Raw genomic sequence first — 20120 nt, 5'->3', positions numbered from 1 at the left:
CAAAATATCATTACCAACTCTGGCATTGAGATCTCCAGCTAAGATTATTTCTGCATCAGGGAATTTTCTAGCTGTTCAAGGTAAGAGACCAAACTGCACCAATAAGTAAACAAGCGGATCTGTTAGAGGAGGGTGGGATGCAGATGTTCAGTATTATTAGAGAGAAGTTTCCGCTATTTATCAAAGTGGCTTGGGCAATGGGGGGGGGCAATCTTGTAGACTAATGGATCTTAAATTAGGGTTAAGAGAAGGGTGGTTAAGCCTGTGTGGGGGCAACCTCCACTGCTGGCCCTGGATGCTAAAAGGGAGTGAGATATAAATCCTTCAAAGGATAAGGGAGTTAGGGCCCAAAGTCTCCTGTAGAAGGACAATATCAAAGGATTTAAGATAGTCTATAAAATCATGATCATTGGCCTTGTTCCTCCACCCCGCTATATTCCAGGAGACAAGTTTGATTATCGTGGGTGGAGAGCTATCCGGAAGTCAGTCCGTCTCAACTAGTTGATCTACGGAATTATTGTCATACCCATTATTCTTGACATACCCATTGCTAACAATATCAGCATGCTGGGAAAGGTCCATTATGCCCAAGGGCTTAGAGCTGAAGTCACCTCCCTCCCTTGATACAGATAGAAAGATGGTACCAGGGAGTTCAGATTGATGAACAACTGCTTGAACCTGGATCGCAGTACATTCTTCATTAACCAATAGAGTTTCGGCCCCTGTCGTTGAGCCAGAGGAGGTATTGGCCTTATCCAACATATTTTTAAATAAGTTAGTTCTTACAACTTCCATTCTGTCCATAACCAACATTTGCTCACCCAGTGGTAGAGCCTTAAAGGATTCCAGAATTTCCTCATCCAGTAACTTATTATCCAAAAGGCAGGGGCTGGAAATAGAGTCATTCCCTGTTCTTAAATCTTTTGATGCACTAGAGTCAGGAACAATAGAATCTGTTGGTGCAGAATCATTATTAAACACAACAGGTGCAATTATATTGTCCCGCACTCTCTTAGAGGGGGTAAGCATAGGCTTTTATGTTTTTAAAAACACGGTTAGGGAAAATTCCTTTGAAATTTAGCAGAGCTTTCTGGCGAAATAGCAGCCTGGGAATACTAGGGCTGTGGAAAGCAAGTAGAACCCTCTGAGCTTGAGTATTATAATTTAGGAGCTCCACTGTTTTTATATCCACATGACCAATACGCTTTCCAAGTAAATCCACTAAATGTTTCTTACCAAGTGGAGCAGTTCTCCAGGATGGGACAAATCCTTTAGACTTGCAAATTTGTAAACAAGTCTTATGTGGCTGCCAGACAAGTTGGGAGGGAGCTATTCTCTCCCTCTTCCTCTCCTGTTGTTGAGGAGGTAGCTTAACTAGCCCCTCCCTCATAGGACAAACGGCAGGATGCTTTTCAAAACTAAAAACAGCTGGATTCTCAACACGGTCAGAGGCAGAGGCAGTTTGAGTAAAATTAGAGTCATTTAGCAGCTTATCCAGCTTTGAGTGCAATAAACGGAGCTCTGCAAAGATGAACTCCACTGTCCTTGCAGTAAGCAGATCATCTGTCTTAAGGTAAACTTGTTACTGTGTTGCTGTCGTTTAAGCCAAGTAGCAGGAAACTGGAGTTGCAGGCAGGGGCTCAGAGTTCGTATAATATATACTGAAGAAATTGCACTCAAAAAGGAAACAGCTGGCACATATAAAAGAGCAAAAACGCTCAAAGGAAAGCTCTCAAGGCTAAAACTCCTCCACAAGTCCTTCGGCTTATCAAAATAGTGTTAAAAACATGCTGCTACAGACCACTGTTGAGAAAGTAATTATACTGCATAAAAGTCCAGCAATAAATTAAGTAAAATAAGATAAAATAACAAATGTGCAAGTCACTTGCGTGGCGTCGTGTGTCAGAGCAGCTGCCTTGACGCCATCTTGGAACTCCTCCCCTCAGCAACTCAGAACAGGCCTCCTTGGGAGGTGGTGGGCTCCCCTTCTTTGGAGGTTTTCAAACAAGAGGCTAGATGGCGCAGGAAGGGTTGCCTCAGTGCTTAGTTCTTGTGGCCCTTTCTTACATGCCCAGGGAAATGCTGATCGCCACTTTGGGGTCAAGAAACAATTCCTCTCCAGGCCAGTTTGAAGGGAAATCCTGGAGGTTTTTTGTCATCTCTTCGATATTTGTGCAGGGGGTTGGACTAGATGACCCTGGAGGCCCCTTCCAACTTTATGATTTTGCAGAAATGAAGAGAAACTGATGCTGTGAGTGTATGTCACTTGCTGTGATGTATCTGCCTATGTTACCCAGCCTTCTCAGGACTCCCTCCCACAAGTATGTTTTCAAGTGAAACTTGCAACAGGAAATCTTTAATACTAACAGGCATCTAAACACATTGAAAACCAGCTACCTCCAAACACATGTAATGTACACTGGCCAAAAGAGAAAATTTCACATCACAAAAAGGGGACGGGGGACGGTTAAACATTCCTCCATTAGCACTAATCCCCCATTCCACATCTGCCCCACAGCTGTGTTGATTGGGGCACTGGAGAAGACCTTTGCATAGCTATAAAACAGGAATATTAAGATATATTATTTTCATTAATGGCCATGTGCAAAATGACTGTCTTAACAAAGTTGGAGGTGGCCTTTTAAATTTACCCAAAAGGAGGGCAGGAGGGTCTCTCCAGAGAAGGAGGCTTCAGAGAACTCGTAGAGAAGGGCTGCTCGGTCACCATCGAAAAAGGCCACTCGCCCTCCAGGGTAGTTCAGACACACCCGGATCCTCTTGAGCTCTCCACTCAGGGTCAGGGTACCATCCTCTATTGAAGCATTGTAGCAGCCATCATATCTCCCCACTTCCCAGAACCCTTCGTCAGGCTCAAAGAAGACCTCTCCTGTCCTGTCCACGGACTTTCTGGCCACCCCCACACTCCATTCCCCTTCACTTCCCACAAGGACTTCCCAGAAGTGGCGGCCTGCTGTGAATCCCTCAAGGCCCAGAACAATATAGCTCTCATCAAATCTCTCAGGATTGTCGGACAGATCTTGAGCCTCTTCTCCTTTTCTCACACTTTTCCAATCCTCAGTGAGGATGAGTTCGGGATGGGCCGTGTCCGAATCCAGAATCACATTTGCTGTTGGGGGGAGGGGAGGAGACAGAAACGAAGCAGATTCAGCTGGGAGACAAATGGTAGGGTTGTTTGCCACTCCCATCAGACACTATTGTTAGTGTCCCAGGTATGTCCGTTCCCTGTGGATCTCCCTGACCTAGCTGGTTGTTTAGACACTTCCCCTACTGTAGCTTATTCTTTTCAGTTTTAACCCTTGGCTGGACTTTCACAGGCATTCCTTCCTTCCCCTGGCCTATGTAAGGATGAACAAGCTTCCTGGGCTTGGAGAGACCGCAAGAACCCAGGTGAATAAAGCCTGTCCCCCATTATCCTGTATCAAAAAAGTACCCTGAGGGAGAAGCACAGATCACTCTGTATCTCATCCACCATTATGAACAAAATGAAAAATCACATGTGGGAAAGCACTTAACACAAACACCCTGATCGCATGAAAGTGAGCCAATGAAAGAATGGGTTGAACTTGCAAAGTAGATCTAGTCTTGATCCTAGAGGTATCCCAAGAATTTCTGCTCAAATCATTAGGATTTCCAAGAAGGAGAGATCAAATTTATGCCCTGCCCTTCACTCGGAGTCTCAGAGCGGCTTACAAACTCCTTTCCCTTCCCCACCCCACAACAGACACCCTGTGAGGTAGGTTGGGCTGAGAGAGCTTTTTCCAGAGCTGTCCTTGAGAGAACAGTTCTGACAGAACTATGGCTTGCCCAAAGTCATCCAGCAGCTGTGAGTGGAGGAGTGGGGAATCAAACCCGGTTCTCCCAGATTAGAGTCCGCACACTTAACCACTTACACCAGGGCTATTCAAGATTTGAAGGTTCTTCTCTTTTGGCCAGAATTTCTCCATCTCCAATTGGAATGGGTCTGAAATCTCAGCAAAAGCTAAGAGCAGGTTGACAAAGGACCCACAATTTTTTTCTCTCCAAACCTTAAAACCAACCTGTAATTATTTGTTTTAAAATGCATATATCCCTCCTTTCCTGTCATTCCAGGTGTACCCCTTAAAGCAAAACCAAAAGCAGCCCCCATAATAGTTTCTGTGCTTCACAGCATAGGGAACTTGGGGGATGGAAGGAGAGTGGAAATTCTGTGTGTGAATCAGACACCTGTGACTTTCAGAGAGAACCAGGGGCTTCAGGGACCATGCTACAATCAACAGGACAAAAGGAAATACTTCTTTACTCAACAAGTGAGTAAAACATGGAATTTGCTGCCTTTTAGTTTAGAAATAATTGATTTGTGCACGAAATGTACCTTTCGGCAGGTGAAGTCCAGAATCCAGATTGTCTGAGGAAGTGAATGGAACAGAAAACAAGCAGATGATCAGTTAACAACATTTCCCCTCAATTTGAGCTGAAGGGTGAAGTAACAGTCACTTGAGGGATGAATTCTCTCGCAAATTTTACTGGTGTGCAAATATTCAAATTTGTTTACACTTAATATGACTTTGCTCCCTGTTCCTAATTAGGGCTGACGTTGGACTGAGACCAGAAAGGAAAAATGGATCACATTTGGCAAACTGACACTCATCCACTAAAGGAGACAAAGAATGATCCTGAACATGGCTATCCAGATGTTAACTGCTTTGAGTTGCTTCAGACTTGCTTCACAGAAAGCATGCTAAGGACTGCAGCCCAAGGGTCCAATCCAGAGAAGTTTAGGATGTTTCCACACAGAGATTTTGTTCTAGTTTGGCATCCATACTGGAGTGGGCTCTTGGGGACACCCACACAATGCTATCACCTAATCCTCCGCTTTCTGGGATTTCCACTGCTTTGACTCTGCACTTACCCAAATCCTGTTTGATACAAAAGGTATTTTTTCATGCTGTGGGGATAGAAAAGTGTACATTTCTAAATGTCCCACCTTTTCCTTGCCTTCCTTCTCCCAGTGGCTGCTATTTTCCTACTACTACTTTCTACACTACTAGTAAGGTAAAGGTAAAGGTTTCCCTTGCTCGAAAGCCAGTCGAGTCCGACTCAAGGGTTGTGGTGCTCATCTCCATTTCTAAGCCGAAGAGCCAGCGCTGTCCAAAGACATTTCCGTGATCATGTGGGTGGCATGACTAGATGTCAAGGCGCACTGAACGCTGTTACCTTCAAACTGAAGCAACACCTATTTATCTACTTGCAATTTCTTGCTTTCGAACTGCTAGGTTGGCAGGAGCTGGAACCAGAGATGGGTGCTCATTCCATCATGTGGTACTCAGGTCTCGAACTGCTACTTCCTCCAAATTCTTAGCTTTTATTTTTAAAAGTGTCCAAACTTTCTTGTTGTGAGGATGCAAAAGGGAAGGTGAATCCCTTATTTCTCTGCCGTGAAAAGAACTAGAGACATTTTATTTTTTTTAATTATGGCAATGTTTCATTATAATGTCATAGTTCTAGAGCTATTAGAATTTTAAAGTCAGGCTGCACATTTCCCCTTATCTACGCAATGAATTTTAAAAAATTCTTTAAAAACATGACAATTCTAAATCATGGAAACAGATTTTTATACTGTTAATCTGTGTTAGTTACCAGTTAGGGGGAAAAACCACCTTGACCCACTGTGGGGAAAAGGGCAAAACAGCCTGGAGAGCAACAGGATAGGAAGAGACCCAACTTGGGTGTTCTTGTCCAGGCAGAGAACGGAAGGGAGGAGGCCATCTCTGCACGTCTCATCCAGACTCTGGTCCAGGATGCTCAGCCCTCCCTTAGTTCACATTCAGCAAAAGAACTCATCGATTTAGAACATTTCTCCAGGGAACTCCTCACGGCAGAAATAATTTGGTGAGATAAATGTTACAGAACGGTTACTAGCAGAGGTAAATTACTGGCTACGTTTCTCTCCTGACATTCTTCAAGATGTTCAGGATAGCAAAGATGGGGTTCTTGGTGGCCTTCCAGCCAGGTATTGGCTACCTTTCTTCAGACACAGAATATCTCACAGTACCATCCTAGGCAGAATTACACCCTTATAAATCCCACTGATTTCAATGGACCCAGAAGGTGTCCCTCTGCTGAAAAGAGCACTGTCACCCCCTTGAGACCATCCTGTTAGCTCAGCTAGGACACATACAAGCAAATGAAACACTCAGTCCAAGTGGCGAGTTTTGAGAAGTCCAATTTGGCCACAGACACAGAAGGGGCACGTTCCTGAAAGGGACCAAAAGTGTGTTTCCATTAAGTGAGGATGCCCTGAAGGGTCCACTTCCTCCCCTCTCTTTCATTTGGGGGGGGGGCTGTTCTGCCCTGACATCTCAGTTCAACAACACATGGGCATGGGAATGATCAAATGATCTAAATGCAGAACCACTGTAAGAAAATCCAGAGAATGCAACAGTGTGCTAAAGCCACAGGAGGAATTTTGATCAGAAAAACATTCCATGGTGAACCAAAATGGCCTTCAGATTTGGCATACGAATTCCCTGTCTACCTGGCCCTGCTAGTGAGTGGCCTGGAAGGTTCCACACTCGTATCTGGCCTCATCTCATGACCTCTCTGAAGCTGTTCTTTATTACCTTTCAGCTGCTTCATGACCCCCTCCAGCAAGAGATTGATGTCACAGAAGTCCCAGATCCTCCACTTCAACGCAAGAGGAAAAGTCACGGGATTCTCAAACCTCTCCTTTTCTTCGTACCTGGAGACAAACCATGTTGATCTATCTATCCAATCCAGAATTCCCACCAGTAGAGCAAAGAAATGAAGGCAGGAATACGCAGAAAGCTTAGAGATACTGGTCGATGCTGATAGCAGAGAAAGAGGGGAGAGCCCTTTGGAAAGGAAAGAGTCTACCCCCCCTTGCAGTTACCCTTGAGATCCCAAAGCCAAGCATCTCAAGGCCAAATCAGACGTCAAGAGGAGCAGGGATTTCTTTTGTCCAACAGCAGCAGTTCTTTAACCATACTTCCCATCTGCTTAGGGTGAGAAGGAAGCTACTGTGGTACAGTGGTTTGAGAGCTGGGCCAGGACTGGGCCCAAGTTCATTTCCCCACTCAGCCCTACAACACGTTACATGGCAATCACTGCCCTCAAAAGCATCCTTTCTTCTGCTCCTTTCAATCGCCTGAAACTTGGGTGAGGCGTGGAAACTTCAAGCCCAGTAAGGTCACATCATGTTCCTTCCTCCTCTAAAAGTTTCTGGGGAAATGTACATCAGAGAGGCGAAGTTTCCAATCAGCAGCTGTGAAATCCTCTAGTCTGGTCTGAACAAGAGAAACACCTCTAAGTGTTGTGTGGTGGCACAAGCTCTAACTCCTGCTTCCTCATGAGGAGCCTCCCTCACACACGGCGCACCCAAGACCGGGCAGAGTGGTCATCACGGAGCTTGATGCTCAAGTGGCCCTCTAGGCAGCCCAGACGCCAACCAAGAAGAAGGAGAAGAGATTGGATTTATACCCCGCCCTTCACTCAGAATCTCAGAGCGGCTTACAAACTCCTTTCCCTTCCCCTCCCCACAACAGACACCCTGTGAGGTAGGTGCTGAGGCTGAGAGAGCTCTTTCAAGGGCAGAGAACTGCCCTTTCAAGGACACCACCTGAGCCCCAGCACATTTACCACCTGCCATTTTGTGGATCTGAAAGAGCTGAGGTGACTAAACTCAACTGGTGCATTCCCAAGGCTGGAGGGGCTTGTTTGACGAGTGAAACCACCCCTGCTTCAGCACCAGAATTCTGCCAGAACCTTCTAGAAATGCACAGCCAGGTCTTAACCCTGACACAAATACCCCCCTGCTGTTTGGGGGCACGATTTTTTCCCCATGGGACTGTGTTCATCTGCAGTTTGCCATTTACAAACGGATGGAGATCTGTGGTCCTAGTCACATCCACTGCGGTCCTGAGCCTGAAGGGCCACTTTCTTCACATGCTACCCACATCCATCCCAGCATCAGGGGAGTAATAAGAGAGACAGATCCACTCACCTCTGCAAGGTGCTTCGGACATCCTAAAGAAGGGGAAAGAAAGAAAAGTTGATAACTGCCCGTCTCCCCTTCATATCCTGGAGGGTGATGAATTTTAACTCCTTTTACTGTGCGTCCAACTCAAGGACGGGAGCTGGCTTTTCATAAAATGGGAGAACTTCTTCGTGAGTGAATGACATCAGCAGGCACAGTGAAGCCATTTCAGAGGAGGTGGTGGCAGCTACTAGCATGGACAGCATATGGAGCAGAGGTCCATCAGTGGCTATTAGCCACAAGGTATAGATATGAACTCTCAGTCTGGGGCAAGTGATGCACTGTATTCTTGGTGCTTTGGGGGGGGGGCAACAGTGGGAGGGTTTCTAGTGTCCTGGCCCCACGGCTGGACCTCCTGATGGCACCTGGTATTTTTGGCCACTGTGTGACAGTGTTGGACTGAATGGGCCACTGGCCTGATCCAACATTGGCTTCTCTTATGTTCTTAGCAGAGCTGCGTGATCTGCTACATAAGAGATTGCATAGAGCCCTCATTTCTGGTTGTCCTAAAGAGCTACCCACCAATCTCTTATTACTTGGATCTTTTGCTCAAACATACACACACACAAAAAGAAGAAGAGAAGAGATTGGATTTATACCCCGCCCTTCACTACCCAAAGGTGTCTCAGAGCGGCTTACAAACTCCTTTCCCTTCCCCTCCCCACAACAGACACCCTGTGAGGAAGGTGGGGCTGAGAGAGCTCTTGACAGAAACTGCTGTTTTTCAAGAACAGCTCTTATCAGAACTACGGCTTGCCCAAGGTCATCCAACCAGGTGCAAGTGGAGGAGTGGGGAATCAAACCCGGTTCTCCCAGATTAGAGTCTGCGCACTTAACCACTACACCAAACGGGCTCACCTAAAAAAATACACATGCTTCAGAGATTCCTCCATCTATCTGCTCTACCTCCCCAACCTCTCAACCAACGGCCATCCCTTCTTCACCACTAGGGTCACCCCAGAGCTTCCTCTGGACGTTTGGTCAATCAGAAACTCTTTAAAATGGTGCCACATTACCTACTGAATGAGGGATCCACCAGCAAAGGGTACTTCAATGCCATCCTGGAACAGAGACTTCAGCAAACTTGACCCTCCCCACACCACCAACGTTTATGAGTCACGGCCTCTTGATTCTCAGCCTGAGCAAAGGAGGGCTCCAGAGAAGAGCAGAAGCCGAGACAGGGTCTGGAGCCAGCCTCCTCCCCAAGGGGTGCCTGGGCTGTTCCCGCCACCTCCTCACCTGCAGGAGATCACCGGCTGGCTGCTGACTCTTCTCCTCCATCTCCCGGATGAGGCTTTCTAGAGAGGAGAGCTCCTCAGAGAGTCTGGCCAGGAGTTGGTCCTTGTTTTTTGCCACCTCCTTCTCCACCTCTTCCATCTGGGCCAGCAGAAGTTTCTCTTGTTCCTCCAGAAATGTGTGCAGTTGCCTGAACTTGGCTAATGTCTTTTGCTTCTCTCCTGTGGTTTGCTTCTGAGAGGGGAAGAGAAGAAAAGCAGGCCAGCATCAGGAACACAGCCGGTCTCTATAGTGGGAAGAGGCACCTTAGGAGACCCCCTATCGGAAGGGCACTCTGGCCTTTCAGAGATCACAGTGAACATGGGAAAGAGAAAGTTCCCCGAGGACCCATCCTTAAGGCCCAATGCACACATGGGTTTCACTCAAAGTTCTGGAGGGGTTATCTCAACCAGATTAAGTCTGTAGCAGAAGACCCAGAGAGTAGAAGGGGCTTCTTCAGACGGGTTTGTTTCCCCACTAAAACACCCTCCACATGATGACCCCCAAACTTCCCAAAAGGGGATGAGACACAACAGTTGAGTAGAAAGACCGCCGGGAAGAACAGAGCTAAGAAGCCCGTTCCCCTCACTTTGTCTCCCAGTCTAAACTGCAGCTCCCCTGGCCGCATTTTGGGCAAGAAAAACTTTAGGAGAAAAAAAATCAGCATGTTACTGAGTATCCCAACTTGGGATGGGCACGGACCAAAAGAATGGAGGTTTGTATAGGTTCGTGGTTTTCAGAGACTTCTCCTGGCTTGCAGTGTTGGTGCACACATAGAAATGGGGCCTGGACACAGATGTTCATCTGCTGAGGACTCACCCCACAGCAAAGAGTGCCTTGGGGAGTTAACTGATTCTGCCCCAAACAAAAACAGCTGAGAACAACAACAACAACAAAAGGGTCTAGACCTGGATGAACAAGCAGGGGCAGACTGCCCACCAGGTGGCCCATGGTGATCGCCTAGTCCCAGGGGCACCAAGAGTGTGCAGTTCCGTGGCACCCCCAGCCCAGGTATAACTCTGCTTGTAACTGCAGTGTTAAGTTTACCTTTGAGGCCTGGAACTGCTTAATACTGACCATCTGTGAAGGAATGTGCAAATTGGAAGGGGTGAGGCTGTCACCTGGGTTGATTTCTCTGCTATTTGGACTTTGTTCCCTCCCCCAATACTAGTTCCAGAATCTCTTCACTTCCCAGCCACAGTGACACTTACGAGCAGGTCTTTGCTTTCCTTCTCCACATCATCTTTAGATGCCACAATTGTTTCTCTCTCTCTCTTCAGAATCTCCAGACAGCTGCAGAGCTGATCCTGGGGGGACAGTGGGGGATGACCCAAAACTGAGTGTTTTTTTTCCATTTTAGAAGTTTACTATAAAACATACAAGAAGCAAAACTGCCATTAAGGGCCAAACTAGATCTAACTGCCCCATGTCTGTAACAGGATCTTTAAAAGCATTTCCCAAATGCTAAACACAGCGAGCTTTCTCATGGGAACGGTGCCCAAACATCAGTGCAAAAATGTTCCCAGTGGCCACATTGCTTCCTCTGGGGAGACTGACTCCATTCTTTGCCCACCATTCCACCCCTGCCACAGGAGGATTTTTTGCATTGAAAAAATATTATACACAGTCTGTATATCACTATGTTGTGTTAACAATACAGAAATATGCCCAGTAGGGAGAATTTTTTTAAAAACAGCAAAAAGCTCATTGGGGGGCAGGGGAGAATGCCAGGTGGGAGGTTAAACGGCACTGGACTGGGGCGTATGTGGAAATGCATACTTTCTGGTCCACCCTTTCCCAAACCCTCTTTGATGATCTTCCAAGTAAGAGCACATCAATGAAGGGAAAGCTCTGTGTGGAAGCAACCACAGCTGTGGGAAGGAGGGGATTCCTTCCTTCCCTAGTGCAGCGGAAGGGCCGTGGCTGTGATAGAGCATCTGCTTGGCAAACAGAAGGTCCTGAGTTCAATGCCCGGCATTTCCAGTAGAAATGAATAGGTAGCTGTTGATGTGAAAAGACCTCCACCTGAGTCCCTGGAGAGCTGCTGCCAGTCAGAGTGGACCCGGAGAGACCAAGGTTTTGACTCAGAATGAGGCCACTTCATACGCAGCTCTCCCACCCACGCTCCAACGCTGCTCTGATTTAAATAGCTACCTCACAGCTGCTGTGTGCGGGGGGACGGGGGACGACGACACGCAGACAGGTACCAAACCTACATATTCTCCCCCAGCCATGAGGTAGACAGCAATTCAAGGACAGCAATTGAAATAGGGAAAGCAGCATGTATGTGTGGGTGTGTGTATGTTAAAACTGGGACCTAAGTTTGAGCTACTCTTACAGCAGAGCATCAATCAGAAGGAAGAGCAAACTGATGTGACATTTATTTCTGTGGATATAGAAGATACAGATGAAGTCTATTATCCAATTGATATGACTTACAAAACATATCCAAAAAGAGACAAACTGACTGAAGAACTGAACATGAGACCCCATGAAAGAATGACAAGAGATAGAATTATTGAACCAGCAAATGAAATATTTATTCAAAGAGAGAAAAAAGAATATACGGAACCTCAAACTACTTTAAAAGTTGATTATAGATGGTTATCATCTATATACGTGTTTCATCTACAAGGGAAAACTCACAAAATTAAGACTTTAAGACTTAAGAGGAGAAATCAGAGAATGAAGAAGAGGATGAAATCCTATGGAAAAGCTCCAAAATTTTGTGGATAAGAGAGAACACACAAGCATCAAATTTTTGGATAAGGGAGAAAACACAGTCCCTCTAGATTTCCTAAAAGTCTGAATATTATAGATATTATACAGTTGTTCAAAATTACATAAATGAGTTGAAACATCGGAAAATCTATCAAAAGAGTATAAAAATTATTTTTTGAAACATATGTGAAAGATCATTGTAAGAATACAAGGTGAAATTTGGAAAACAAGTATTGAGGTATTTAAATAGGTAATTTGAGAAGGTAATGAAATCCCCTACTATTTAGATACTTAGGTAAACCCTTGTGTATGTATGAAACTACATGGTGTAGATTTTGAAATGGACTGAAGAATACAATAAAGTATACAGATATATAACCTTTTATAGACTACAAAAATTATATTTAAAATATGCAAAAAAAATTTGTAAGAACATAAGGTGGAACATGAAAAACAAATATGGTATGAAGTAACTAAGCATGTAAATTTATTATGTAACTGAACCCCCCCCCCACATTTATGTATTTGTGTGTTTTGTCTACGTGATGTTTGTCTTTATAAAAAAATTAAAATAAAATCTTTAATAATAATTTTAAAAAGCGGGGAGTCAGGCAGCTGCCCCCTCCTAGCTTGGTCAGGGCATAGGCTGTGGTCAGATGTTAACACAGCCGCTTTAGCCTCAGCGCAGGGGGGGGGGGAAGGAGGCAATGCCCAAGGGAGCCACCTAGCCAGGAAGGAGGAAGCAAGAAGGGGAGACCAAGAAGAAGGGGAGGATCCAGGGCTCTTCCTCATCATCCTCCATGTTTTTGATTTCCTACCTTGTACTCTTGGGAGGCCTCCTCAAGAGGAAGGGTTTCGTGATTTCTGTGGTCCCTGGATCGGTCACAGACCAAACAGATGAGGGCTTTGTCGTCCTTGCAGAACAGCTTCAGCGGCTCCTGGTGCTTCTGGCAAACTTTCCCTTTTCCAGCTGCCACCACTGCCTGATGTCCAAAACAAAAAAACAGGATTCATTTCCCACCCCCAGAACTGTACCTCTCCTTGTAGTGACTGGATATAATTAGTGCTCTTCGTTCAGTTAAATATAGACTTCAATACAAACTATCTTGCACATCAATATAACAATATACACTTGAACAAAAGACCTTGCTAAAGAATTGCCATGAGGAACAGTCCTTTTGAGTAGCAAAGACTTTCCAGCGATAGTCTCTGATGAAAAGGTTCTGGACGCAGTCCCAGTCTCAACAAGTGAGTCAGCTATCACTAACCTTGTTTCGCTGAAGCTCTCCTAAGGATGGAACTGCCTTCCAGTACAAATTAACCACATTCTTTCGGTTCAATCAGGAAAACATTCTAATTAAGCAGGACATCAAAAATTCTTAACCTTGCAAACTTCCAATGCTCTCATATCACCCCCTCAGTGGGGGAGGGCAAACAAAACACTCTAATAGGTGCCCGCCCTTTAAAGGGAGCAGCTGATGGGCTTTAAAGAGTGGGAAACTCAGCGTTCCCTTTGGCTCCCCCCACTTGGAAGCAGGGGGGGGGGAGCCAAACAGAACATTCTAATGGCTACCTGCCATTAGAGGGGCCCTCTCTTTCTTTTTTCTTCCTTCTTTTGTATCTCCCCATCTATTTGCTTTCTTTCCACCTCTTTCTTTCATTCTTCACTCCCCATCTATTTCCTTTCTTTCCACCTCTCCCCTGCTTCCTTCCTCCTTCCCTTCCTCCTCTCTCCCCATCTATTTCCTCCCTTCCTTCATGCTTGTACGTTTTGTGTTTGTAAAATGAAATTTAATTTTTTAAAAAATTAGGCTTGCTCACAACTTTTATTCTTGTAGATTTTTTGGCTCACAACATAATTTTTTTTACTCACAAGTCAACAGTTTAGAGGGAACACTGCACAGCCTCTTTGGTTCCCACTTTTGCTTGCAATGCCTACATTTGACTTTGCTATGTGTGCGTCCTCTGATGCCCCATCTGTCCACTTGGGATTAAACCCTACTTGTATGTTAAAATCTACTTGTAAATGGTTGCCAGTGATTGGAGGGTCTGGGAGCTGTTTTTGAAGAGTTCCTTTTTTGCCTACTAGCCATCCTCCCTCTTAGGAAGTGAAGGCCAGTGGGCTGCAGACACCGCTGCTTTCTTTGTTGTAATTCTCCCCCCCCCCTTCATTAACAAACCCAGGTCCTGTACTGTCTTCCCTCAGCTAAGAATGGTGGGAAAAACTGGGATTACACGAGTTTTTATTAAACCTCCAATTCTTTTGAAAGTCAACGAACAAATCCCAGTACCAGGTAAAGCACATTCTCCTTGCACCTGCTTTGAGCTGCTTTTTGCAGTGTTCCAGTAGAGCCCCCAAACACCACCAACCTATTCCTTTCTTTCAGCGCACATTCCTGGGGGGCTTGGATGACAAACCTCCGAAAGTGGATCCAAATCCGTAAAGCAGTGAAGCTGGACCTGCATGAATACGATGGACCCTGATCGGTTTTTAAGACACCTTTCAGATTTAACTCCCAACCATAATGTCCACCCTCTCACAGACAGCATCTCCTGCTAGGTGGCTCTCCAGAGAACACTCTTCACGTTACAAATGAAGGATGATTCCGATACTGGCACAACAGGCTGATACTCATTCTGATGCGAGTTAACTTGAGTTTGATTTGGAATTTTGCCCTCCCTGAATCTTAATTCTTCTATATTTTAAAATACAATATAATAATAACAATAAATAATAATAGAGACATTCCTTCACATCCTGGATTTGTAAGGATTCGGTATGCAAGACACCTGTGGGTTCCTTGTGGTTTCACCTGAAAACCCCTTAACTCCCCTTTCTAAATTCTCAGAATGAACCTCACAGCCCACCCCCCCCATCTCCTGCAGGGCCGTTTGCCCTCAGGGAAACCCTTCAGCCAACAGATCTACAGTCACCATCTTGCTCTTAGTTTTGGCCATCTCGATCACAGGGGAATGCCCAGAGGCTCTCTTTAAGGACATCTACCTTCAGGTTTTGGGGCCCAACTCTGAGACCTGGCACAAAGTTAGCCCTGACCCAGCCAACCTTGCCAGTTGTATAGTGCTCAGTTTCTGGGAACAAGATGGACACCCTTCTTACCTTCTGCTCCTTCCTTCATAATCATGACAGATCCACAATGCTGGAAGGCCCACTTCTTCAGAGGCCCACATTTGGTGGCCTGGACAGTGGCTTCCTTGGGCAGCGAAACCTCTTGGACTGGCCACACAGCTCCATCTCAGTATGGGAGGGGGCCAAGGGGATGGCCATTGAAAAAAATGGAAAGGCCACACCCTATGTGGGGAGAAATAGGATTCTATCGCACAAGATCCCCAGCTAATGGTGGCCTGTCAGTGAAAGGCTGGGTGGGGCACCAATACTGAGTGGGCTGCCAGCAAAGGGTGATCTCCTGGTGAGATAAATGGAAGTACTTCTTCACCCAAAGAGTAATGAACACGTGAAATTCACTGCTGCAAGAAGCTGTGATGTCTAGAAGCACAGACAGCTTCAAGAGGGGGTTGGGTAAACATATGGAGCAAAGGTCCATCAGTGGCTATTAGCCACAAGGTACAGACGAAACACTATGTCTGGGGCAGTGAGGCTCTCTATTCTTGTTGCTTGGGGGGCAACTGTGGAAGGGCTTCTGGAGTTCTGGCCCTGCTGGGGGACCTCCTGATGGCACCTGGGTTTTTGGTCAATGTGTGACAGCACTCACCTGATCCAACATGGCTTCTCTTCTGTTCTTATAAGATGGGGTGAGGAACAGAAGAGGTGGCAGCCAGCCCCCCCCCCATTATGATGAAAACCCCCTTCTCAAACATTTTTTTTGGTCTGTTTATTACTAGCTACTGCTTTACAAGCTACTTTGTGGCTGACGGGGGAGGTGGTGTGTGGAGGGAGAAGGAAATAGTATCTCTCCTTATATATAATTGAATAGTGGGTGCCAAAGTTCTAATTCTAAAATGCACTCCCTTAGTGTATGGCTGATGGCACTGCTCCTCAGCATATATCGCCACCAATCAGAAGGCAAAGCCTGGGTCCCGCCCACACCACAACTGCTGCGACAACCTGGTCTTTTGCATATGGAAGCTGATTGGACTTCACTCCATTCCACACCTCAAACTCCCCCCCCCCCCCAAGGCAGTTGGAATGTCAGTTGCATATGGAACCTGCTGTATTCTGGTGGTGTGCAGGTCCCAGGTTCATGTTTTAAAAGCAGACTGACACTGTTTGCCCAAAGCCAGAGCACTCTCCCAGAGCCTCTTTCTAGATCTTGTTGTATTTATTTCCACAACGGGCCTTATTTCTAGTAATATTATATTTTATATAACTTTACATTAAAAGATACCAGACTAAGCCTGAGAGACCTTTGCACCAAAGTGAAGTTTTGAGCCACACACAAGGACGCCAGGAAGTCTGCCTCCAGAGATGTCTCACCCTGTTCTCTTGGAAAGCCTCCTCGAGAGGAACCACCTCGTGGTCTCTGTGCTCCTGGGACAGGCCGCAGACCACGCAGGCGGGGGCTTCGTCCTTCTTGCAGAAGACCTTCAGGGGCTCCTGGTGCTTCTCGCAGACTCCCCCCTTCGCTTCTGCCCCCTCCCCTTCCAAAGGGCGGAACCTCTTGGCGATTTCCACAAAGTTGGCCAGCTGCTGGTTCGGCCGGAGTTTCCTCTTCTGAGCTCTTCTCCTGCACTGGGGGCAGGAAGGCTCGGAGGTCCCCGACTCCCCCCAGCTGCGGGTCAGGCAGGCCCGGCAGAAGTTGTGGCCGCACTCGGCGATGGTCACCGGGTCCCTGAAGAAGTCCAGGCAGATGGAGCAAGAGGCTTCCTCCCAGAGCTCCTGCACGGGACCCTCAGCCGCCATGGCCGCCTCGAGGAGAGAAAGCAGAGATCGTTTCCCGCCTTTTCCCGTCCCAGCTTTCCCAAGGCAGCGAGGGGGGCGTCTCCCTCCCTGCAGACTGACTCAAGCGCGGGGGGGGGGGTACAGCTGCAAAAGCGAAACCACTCCAGAGAACCGGCTCGGGGTGGGAAAGTCTCCTTTGGCGCAGCATTTGCAGGCGCCTCCGACGGAAGGGAGCCATTTCCCTCCTCAGCATCCCAGGGGCGGGTGTTCCCGGGGCCGGCGGGAGATGCTTCCCGGGGTCTCTGGGGCAGGCAGGCAGGCAGGCGTGGCGAGGGCAGCGCTCACTGACCCGCCGGGAAACCTCTGCTGCTGACGAAGGCTGGATGCAGGCGGGAGGAGCGGCAGAGTCGAAGGGCAACAGGGGAAGACCAGGCACTCGCGGGGGTTGGGGGCAGTGTTCCCTCTAAGCTGAGTTAGTGTGAGCTAGGTCACAGTTTTTTAGCCTCCGGCTCACACATTTTTGTCTCGGCTCAGGAAGGAGGGCTCCGGAGCAAACTAATTTATGCAGCAGCCAAATCGCTCGCTCACAACTTAAATGCAAGTAGCTCACAAAGTAGAATTTTGGCTCACAGGAGAACTCCATAGCGTAGAGGGAACATTGGTTGGCGGTGGTGGGGAATGGGGCTAACAGGCACCGACGGTTCTTCTTCGTCCTTTTCCAAAACTCCCCAGCCAGGTGCTGATTGGCCGCGCCCCTCCCCTCCCTTGTTGTGGGCTGTCAGAAACTCTCCGGTTTCCCCGAGGAAGCCGAATGGAAGGACAGAAGACCCAAGAGCTGCGATTTCACCCCTCCGCCCTTCCCCTGCCGCTCTGAGCCCGGCAAAGACAGAAACTCCGTCCCTGACGTGCGGCTCGCTTACCTATTTGCAAGACTCCCCACCCCTCCCCGTTCTCAGGTGGCACAGCCCAGCCTTCCTGCTGTAGGCATACAGACCGAGCTGGTGTCAAAGGTTCTGATCTTGGAGGAGGAGGAGCTGTGCAAAGTCGGGACCGGCCTTTATTGATCCTTGGGAGGAGCCAGTAGAAGAAGAGTTGGTTTTATACCCCGCTCTTCACTACGCGAAGGAGTCTCGGTGCGGCTTACAATCATCTTCCCTTCCTCTCCCCACAGCAGAGTCCCTGTGAGGTAGGTGGGGCTGAGGGAGCTGTGACTGACCCAAGGTCACCCAGCTGGCTTCAGGTGGAGAGTGGGGAATCAAACCTGGTTCTCCGGGTTAGAGTCTGCAACTCTTAACCGTTACACCAAACTGTAGATGGCTCTGGGGCAAGTGATGCTCTGTCTTCTTGGTGCTTGGGGGGGCCAACAGTGGGAGGGCTTCTAATGTCCTGGCCCCACTAGTGGACCTCCTGATGGCACCTGGTATTTTTGACCACTGTGTGACAGAGTGTTGGACTGGATGGGCCTTTGGCCTGATCCAACATTGGCGTCTCTTATGTTCTTAATTAAGGGTGCCTGGTATTACTGTTCTGTTGTTTAGGCAAGAAAAAGTCTCAGTTCAAGAATGGAAGAACTTTTCCTGGACTGTACCGCTTTAGTCTGTGGGTGAGCCTGTTGCATTAGGATAACTTTCCTGTAGCTAAATCTCCTTGCATGCAGAAAAATAGTCCATAAGGAAAGAAACTAGACTGACCCGTTCCCTCTTGACATGCTAAAGCATGTTTTCTGGTTGTTTTTTATCCTTTACAAAGGAGGTCCAGATCCTCTCAAAGGTCCAGGGAGGCTTGGGCGACTTCCTGCTTTTGGGGTTCCTAGCTCTAATAAAAATAAAATATCATTACCACACATTACTAGGGGGGCATAACATTCCAATCAGAGGTGATACAATGCTGGTTAGTAGGAAGGAAGCCGGAGGCTCAAGTTTGCGTGAGACACTTCCCTCATGCAGAGGTATTCAAAGCCTTAGAAATACGGATGACCCTAAGAACATAAGAACCCTGCTGGATCAGACCAGTCCATCTATTCCAGCATCCTGTCTCACACAGTGGCCATCCAGTTTCTCTGGATGGCCAACAACAGAGCATAGATGTCCCCTGATGTTGGCACTGGGATTCAGAGGTTGACTGCCTCTGAATGTGGAGGTTCCCCTCAGTAGCCATAGCTAGTAGCCACATAAACCTATCCTCCATGAATCTGTCTAAATCCCCATTTAAAGCTGTGTGGCCATCACTCCATTCTCTGGCAGCAAATTCTACATTTAAATAACTCTGTGTAAAGAAGTATTTCCTTTTGTCTATCATTGGATGCCCTTGAGTTCTAGTATTTTGGGAAAGAGGGAGAAAAAATTGTCAGTGTTCTCTACCTCATGCATCATTTTATAAACCTCTATCATGTCCCGCCTTAGTTGTCTCTTTTTGTAAACTGAAAAGTCCCGGACTCTTCAGCCTTTCCTCCTAGGAAAAGGTGCTCCAATCCCTAATCATCTTGGTTGTTCTCTTCTGCAATGTCCTTTTTGAGATACGGTGACCAGAACTGAACACAATATTCCCTTTCCTAATAATCCTTATCATACAATTTGCCGTTTTCACCATTGCAGCACACTGGGCCCAAAGGTCTTTTCCCCTCTCAGTCTCAGCAAGTTTAGACCCCTTTAGCCTATAGTTGAAAGTGGGATTTTTTTTTGTCCCAATGTTCATCACCATACACTTACCAGCATTAAACTTCATTTGCCACATTATCACCCACTCACCTAGTTTAAGGAGATCCCCTTGGAGCCCTTCACGGTGAGTCTTGGGGTACACCTTCCTAAATAATGTTGGGTCATCTGCAGACTTGGCCACTACATTACTCACCCCTAGTTCCAGATCATTTGTGAATAAATTAAATAGTACCAGCCCAATACTGATCCTTGTGGGACCCCACTGCTTACTTCCCTCCATTGTGAGAAAAACTGTCCATTGATTCCTACTCTTTGCTTCCTGTCATTTAGCCATTTTTTAATCCTTAACAGAACCTATCCTCTTATCCCATGACTGCTAAATTTATTCAGGAGTCTTTGGTAGAGATGTAAAAGTTCCGGAAATTTTGAAGCTCGAGAAAAAACCCCAGTTTTTTCCGGGTTTTTTCAGGGAAAAACGGAATTTTTTTTTTTTTCCCCCCTAGGGATAGGCTGCATCCAGGATGTGGGGTACAGTTGCCAGCTGTGGGGTACAGTT

General features: G+C 46.9%; 1 protein-coding gene across 1 annotated transcript; it reads right to left on the bottom strand.

Moving 5' to 3' along the window:
* Window positions 1–2618: 2618 nt before the first annotated feature.
* Window positions 2619–16934, bottom strand: LOC107109872 (tripartite motif-containing protein 7-like). Its single transcript, XM_015410584.1, has 8 exons — window positions 16611–16934; window positions 12868–12975; window positions 10540–10635; window positions 9293–9523; window positions 8021–8043; window positions 6621–6739; window positions 4373–4405; window positions 2619–3127 (listed from the first exon to the last, which is right to left on the bottom strand). Exons 1-8 carry the CDS (start codon window positions 16926–16928, stop codon window positions 2619–2621), a joined length of 1437 nt encoding a protein of 478 aa, XP_015266070.1. The 5' UTR covers window positions 16929–16934.
* Window positions 16935–20120: the final 3186 nt, after the last annotated feature.

Source organism: Gekko japonicus, unplaced genomic scaffold (genome assembly GCF_001447785.1).
Source record: "Gekko japonicus isolate JY-2015 unplaced genomic scaffold, Gekko_japonicus_V1.1 scaffold3744, whole genome shotgun sequence".
Lineage (NCBI taxonomy): Eukaryota > Metazoa > Chordata > Lepidosauria > Squamata > Gekkonidae > Gekko > Gekko japonicus.
Note: the sequence above shows the minus strand (reverse complement) of the source record. Positions and strands in the feature narration are given on the sequence as shown.